Source organism: Plectropomus leopardus, chromosome 1 (assembly GCF_026936395.1).
Source record: "Plectropomus leopardus strain MGB_pleo_1.0 chromosome 1, ASM2693639v1, whole genome shotgun sequence".
NCBI classification, from domain to species: Eukaryota; Metazoa; Chordata; class Actinopteri; order Perciformes; family Serranidae; genus Plectropomus; species Plectropomus leopardus.
The window spans coordinates 8,339,346-8,345,870 of record NC_142176.1 but is presented as its reverse complement, the minus strand read 5'-3'; the positions used below and the strand labels follow the sequence as shown (position 1 = coordinate 8,345,870).

At 43.0% G+C, this 6,525-nt stretch overlaps 1 protein-coding gene across 1 annotated transcript; it reads left to right on the top strand.

Annotated features, from left to right (window-relative positions):
- The first annotated feature begins 459 nt into the window (after nucleotides 1–459).
- On the top strand, nucleotides 460–3,558 carry dbx1a (developing brain homeobox 1a). The gene is made up of 4 exons (XM_042490414.2): nucleotides 460–898; nucleotides 994–1,095; nucleotides 2,569–2,771; nucleotides 2,893–3,558. Exons 1-4 carry the CDS (start codon nucleotides 532–534, stop codon nucleotides 3,172–3,174), a joined length of 954 nt encoding a protein of 317 aa, XP_042346348.1. The 5' UTR covers nucleotides 460–531; the 3' UTR covers nucleotides 3,175–3,558.
- Nucleotides 3,559–6,525: the final 2,967 nt, after the last annotated feature.

Genomic DNA, 6,525 nt, shown 5'->3' with positions numbered 1-6,525 from the left:
TGAATAAAAGAATAATTTTACATTTTAACGAGTATATTTTAGATCCTGCAGAACAGAAAGACAGCCTGAGTGGACAAGAATAAAGTGTCCTTTATAAAGTGCTCATTAAAAGTCCGCATATAATGACCGAATCTGTAAAGATTGCTCTTTAATTAGGCCGCTTGCCTCTGCCAAACAAAACAAATTGAAAGGAAAGTGGTCAACATGCAAAATTGATGACTGAGCCTTCTTTTGTGGTGGGGACATTGTGTGTTGCTTGCTTATGAAGTCTAATGCAATCATAAATTGCGTCCCCCGGCCAATCAGCGGCCCGGGGGATGCTGCATGAAAGCGACCCATGTGGAGAACTTTGTTGAGTCCTATTGTTGAGTCTGTCAGCCCTGAGCGGAGGGCCGGAGGGGGGGCAGGCTGCTATAAAACTCCTCTCCCCAGAGTGAGGAAACCAGAGGAGTTAGCAGCCATTCACACGACTGATTCTCTCCCAGCTGACACGAGGAGTATCTCACATTTCACTTTTTTTTAACCGGGACCATGATGATCCCAAGCGTGATCGCGCCTCCCGCCTTCTACCCGGGGCTGTACCGGCCCGCCGCTGCTCTGCCGCTTCACCAGACGCTGCCGTCCGCCTTTCAAAGTCACTCCAGCTTTCTAGTGGAGGACCTGCTGCGGATAAGCCGCCCCGCCGCCTTCGGTAACCGGACTGTCCCATCGGTGTGCGCCTCGGTGCCCACAGCCACCACCACCTTGTCGTTCAGCGGCGCGCCCGCGGAGCGCGCGGTGGCCACTACCGCGGTAACGCGCGAATCGTGCTCGCCGAAAACGTCAGTGTCGAGCAGCAAGGACCCAACTTTTCTCAAGTTTGGAGTGAGCGCCATCCTCGCCCCTTCACCAAAGACAGGTGAGTAGTCAGACTGCGTGTTTCTGCCTTCACTTTGAGATTTATTTTTTTTTAACTCATGAATGATTTTTAACACGTGTCGTGTTTCTTTATAGCGTCGTCACCTCCTGCACTCCACAGCCTGCACTCCAAAACCTTCCCCATCCCTTGCTTTGACGGAACCTTTCACCCCATATTCAGGACGCCTTATTTACCAGGTAGGTGCAACTTTTACTCACTTCTCCTAAACAGATCAATCTATCCTCAGCCTTTTGAAATCTGTACGGACTAATTGCATTTACATGTAAAACACTCGCACCCTCATATAATTTTTTTTAACCACAAAAGAAGAAATCACTGTCTCATTAATGGGGAGCTCTGGCCCCTGCCCGTACCCACCCACCCCCTAATTAACCAATTATCCCAAATCGTCACGCTCTAAATTTGAGGCGGGGTGGCGAGTTATAGTCCCCCCTGCTTCCCATTGGGGGCGTTTTGGCATTTCCCTGGCCCCGCGTTTTCCCACAGAGCCCGGGGGGCCACCGGGCCGCTGTGACGGGCAACAAAGCCTACAGCACCGTGACCAATTTGGTCAGCTCCCACCGGGCGAACCACCCACACACCCCGGAGAGTGACTTTTACCAGGGGGGGCAAAGGCGTGAACCAGTCATGCACTAATTTCCCTATTAGGCGCTATTGAGAGTTTTCAATATTCTCACAAGACCACATAGCGCGTCGTTGTTCCTGATTCTTCTGCGGCCACAGGGCAGCTACTGTCAGGAGGGAAGTCCAGTTAGCAGGACGTATACAGGAATGTTGGAGCTGAAGTAAACGGAGTTTCAACTGTGTCCAAAATGTCCCAGCTGGAGAAAGTTTGTCCCTGTATGCCGCGCGGCCCATAGGATAAGTTACCACTGACTTCCAGTCCTCACTCCTCTCTGTGCCCTAAACGTTTATTCTCCACGCGGGCCAATCAGCGAGTTGAGATAAAGAATAATCTCTTAGAAAAGTCTATAAAGTCGCTAGTCCGTGCTTTCATTCAGCCAAATCATAATGGAGATGGAGTCTTTTCATGGGCTCAGCTGAATGCCTCAACAAAACAACTCCAGCGTCCTGAATAGCTTTTCGTGTTCATTTAATGAAAATGATTTGAAGGCACGAAGAAGAGAAAAAAAAAAGCGCCATTCCCCTCCACTCTTTACTCCCCCCCTCCGGGCATCAGTATTCTGGTATGCAGTTGTGTTTAGTTTGAAAGTGTAAATCTCCTTTTGTTGCGATAATATATGGCCTTCGCCGCCTGTCCAGAGTCTTTTCTGCGTTAGTTCATTACTACACAATTACCGTTCACGGTTTATTAACTCCTCTATCCGCCCTCACAGGGTTCCTTAAAGGATATGCCACCTCTTTACCATACCAATGCGGTTGGGGACCGGCCAATGTGCTAATTAGTCACCTCGTGCCATTTCACTCAAAACGGAGACGTATTGCACAGATCCAAAAGGGATAAAACTTTCAATAATTACGAGGAGTAAAGAGAAATCATTATGTTCTTGTTTATATTTAAAAAGCGATAATTTCCACATGGTCTTGGCTAAGGAGCATTTCTTCTCTGCTAACATTTTTACCAGAGATCTGCCTAAATAAAACAAAGGTAAAAAGTTCAAATTTCTGTTATGTGTTTTTTATTGTAGCATCTTCATCCGTTGTTCCCATTCCGGGGACTTTTTCGTGGCCCCTGGCCGCCAGAGGGAAACCCCGGAGAGGGATGCTGAGGAGGGCGGTGTTCTCCGATGTGCAGCGCAAAGCTTTGGAGAAAATGTTCCAGAAACAGAAATACATCAGCAAACCCGACAGGAAGAAGCTGGCCTCTAAGCTGGGCCTAAAAGACTCACAGGTAAAAACTCACAAGTGCTTTAAATGTTGAATATGTCGTGCGTAATTTGTGCGTAAAGACGGCGTTGCGCATTTTGCTCTACTCGGACTTTTTTCACTCACCATTTTCAATCCGTCAACAGGTGAAAATCTGGTTCCAAAACAGGCGGATGAAGTGGAGGAACTCAAAGGAACGAGAGCTGTTGTCGTCCGGAGGCTGCCGCGAGCAGACGCTGCCCACCAAAGCCAACCCGCACCCGGATCTCAGCGACGTGGGCAAGAAATCCTCAGCTGAAGAGGAAGATGAGGAGGAAGAGTTCGGTAGAGAGAGAATGAGGGCGGGGTCCAGCATCTCCTCTCCGTCTCTTTCCAGTAAGCACTCGGACTTCTCAGAGTCAGACGAAGAAGAAATAACAGTATCTTAATTTATTTTTTAAAATATAGAGAATATAACCCAACGTTTTGTTTTTATATGAGACTGTGACCAGATCTGTAAGAAGCCGTCGACGTTAAAGAGGACCCCATAAATGTTCAGAAAACAAGTTTCACTCCAGTATTTTGCTTCGACTGCGCACGCGCACTCTACAGGATCTGCTTCTTAGACACAATTTGCTGTTTTGCACAGCTTTGTTTAATTGTACAGTATTTTGTACAATTTTGTATGGAAATTTTATGCCAAGAATATTGAGTTACTTTTACCCTGAATAGAGTTGTTTATTGAAAAATGTAGCTATTTCGTTAATAATTTATATGAATTTGTTTAATAAGTATGTTGTATTATGTGCTGTATATATGTTTATTTCACACGTTTTGTAAAAATACCAAATAAAATTGTAAACAATTCCAAGTAAAGTGTATGTCTTTTTTTGTTTGTTTTTGTTTTATTTGTAGGAATGATTTTGCAAAATTCATTCATAAATAATCATTAATGTTATTGAATCACAATAACTTAAGACTAGTACAGTGATATCAGATTTAATTCTCCGAGCCCTGGACAGACCAGTGATGACAAACTGCATCAATCTGCTCTGATGTAAAGAGACTGTTTCATTGAGTTTGTGAAACTGACAGACAAATGCTTCGACAACATCCACACATCTCAGAGCAGGCGAACAGAGAATCAGTCTCTTTGTGCTTACAAGGACCATAGCAGGAGAGCCTCTATAAACTACACACACACACACACACGAACAAAGAACATGAGCCACAAAACTGAAAAGTCCTCACAGATCTGGTTCCACACTGTACGTCTCAACAGTGCTGACAACCACACACGGGGGCGACAAAATATACGTTCAGCTTTTGGCTTCTGCTTGGAGATCTGAATGAATGTTGCATAGGATCAAAAACACTGAAAGCACAGCCATTTACAGCCATTTAGATAAATAAAGAATCGGCTAATGCACATAGTCTGTTTAGAAAAAGAGTAAGGCATTGTTTGTTACAGTTCAGTCCAGCACCAAGAGACATTTGTGCTACAACAGCCTGTTTGGGCCAATGTGTATGAAGATTTCAAAGGACTGTGAGTCAAAGCAAGAACGTAGAGGTGTAAAATGTGAAGTCACGCAGAAAGTTACAACAAAGATGGCAAACATTAAAGCATAAATCTAGCTTAGGTGAATGTTCCCAGTTGTCGCCCTTTCCTCCTGAAAGGCTGTTTATTTGTGATAACTAGGACTCTTTAAGGGATTTTGTCCCTCCATTGCTTTGTAAAATCAGTCATAAATGTTGGTGTTGACAAATAAAATGTATGCACTTATTTTGGTTTTCTGCTCCATTTCAAAGGTATGTCTTTCTGGTGGAACAACGGTTTCTCAGCTTTGAGGCCAGATATAACCTCCGAGGACCTTGATGAAAAGTACCACATGATGTGTCAGCTCCAAAAGAAGCAAGGATTTTGGTAAGATATATTTTTGTTAAATTGGTTAAGACTGACTCACCAAGCCAATGGTTGGCCACCAGTGCATGTCTGTTAGCCTTTTTTTTTTTTTTTTTTTTTGGTGTGTTCTGCACCATTGGCACCATACAGCTTTTATTCCATCCAATTCAGCATGTTGAATTTTTTTTTAGGCAATATTATTTTTTCAGTTGAGGTAAAATGATTTTACTCACATCACATATCACAATCAAAAAACAGCTTGCATTGATGAAAAAAGTAGCACTTGCACATTCAGAATTTGTCAGTTTTTTTCATTTTTTTTTAACCTGACAAAGATCCAAGTAAGATTTAAACAGTGTCTTCATTAAACTTGTGTGGCGTGGAGTAAGCAGGGCTCCCGCACATTTTCATGGTCAAAATTTCGAAAGTTTTTCATTACTTTAAGGGCTTACATTTAAAATTTCCATGTCCATTTACAATTTTTAACACAACCATTTCTCCAGCTGCATTTTAAAGGTAGTAGTGGGGCACAGCATAAGAAAGGAAAATTGAGGGTTCATGAGCCGACATGTTAATTTACACTGTCACTATTTTGTTTTTCTATTATTAAAACATGCCAGATTCAAACTGTATTCAAACTTAATTTCAGCTGGTTGGAGGGAGAGATGAAACGCTGGGAGTAAGTAACGAAACATACGTGATATTAAAATGTTGTCAGGTTAACTGTCAATCTTAGAGCTTCATTATGTCAACAGCTACAAAAATACATTTTCCATGACATTACATCACGTGGAACATTTCCCACAGAAGATTAAGGTGAAACAAAGTATTTATCACAAAACAAAATTACATGACTTTCCCCAAACTTTTAATATATATTTTTTTAATAATTCTGTGATTTTCCCTGAAAAATATGATTATATGATATTGATATGATATTAATTATGAAGTTACTTGACTTTTCCTCAAGATTATTTTTTAACCTTTCAGCTCTTTAGCACGAACAGTTAATAACTGTTTGTGTTATTGTTTGCTAGCGCACTGAAAATATCATTTGTTGTTTTAACATTGGATCGTGTTTTTAATGTGCCAACTGGCTAACTAATATCTTGAATCCATCCTGTCTGACTTCTAGCTTCTCGTTTTTAATGACCAGTACAGACGACTGCTGCATGCTGGTGTTGAGGGTTATTTCCTCTCACACAGGTGCAGAACATGCTGGTTGGGTATTGGCTGTAGACTTTGTGATGTTCAGGTGCAACTCTGCATGTGCACTGTGCCCTTCTCGCAGATCTTCGCAGTGCAGTGGCAGGTGGGGAGTTTGACTGGGGCGGCACACCTTGCAAACAGTAACGCAGGTGTCCTACGGCAAGCTCATGGAGGACAGAAACCTTCTGTGGAGCAAAAGGGAAAAAAATCGCTTAATCTTGATTTTCAGACTACAGACAATGAATGTTACCACAGGGATAACTGGCTTGTGGTGGCCAAATGTTCATAGTGACATCCCTTTTTGATCCTTCAATGTCGCCGATTACTATCACTGTGTAGCAAAATTCACCAAGCGTTATGTGTTCAGCCACGAATTGGGAACATGAGCTGAGTTTAGACCGTCGTGAGACAGGTTATTTTTACTCTGTTGATGATGTTGCAATTTTAATCCTGCTCAGTACAAGAGACACCGCAAGTTCAGATATTTGGTGTATGTTCTTGGCTTAGGAGCCAATAATGTGAAGCTACTGTTTGAGGGATTATGACTGAACGCCTCAAAGTCAGAATTTCACCTTAGATGTGACAATACCATAGCAGTTGGCCCCGGATAACCAGCCACAGTCGGTGGGCAGAGCCCTTCGTGATAGTGCTGGGGTGCGGCCAGATGATAGTTGCCTCTCCCTCGCTG

What these genes read in the sequence shown, in the direction of transcription:
- dbx1a (XM_042490414.2), top strand. Translation starts at nt 532, where the DNA reads ATGATGATCCCAAGCGTGATCGCGCCTCCCGCCTTCTACCCGGGGCTG. An exon ending in CAGGACGCCTTATTTACCAG is followed by an intron (nt 1,096 to 2,568) that starts GTAGGTGCAACT and finishes TTTTTATTGTAG; the next exon opens with CATCTTCATCCGTTGTTCCC. An exon ending in TGGGCCTAAAAGACTCACAG is followed by an intron (nt 2,772 to 2,892) that starts GTAAAAACTCAC and finishes ATCCGTCAACAG; the next exon opens with GTGAAAATCTGGTTCCAAAA.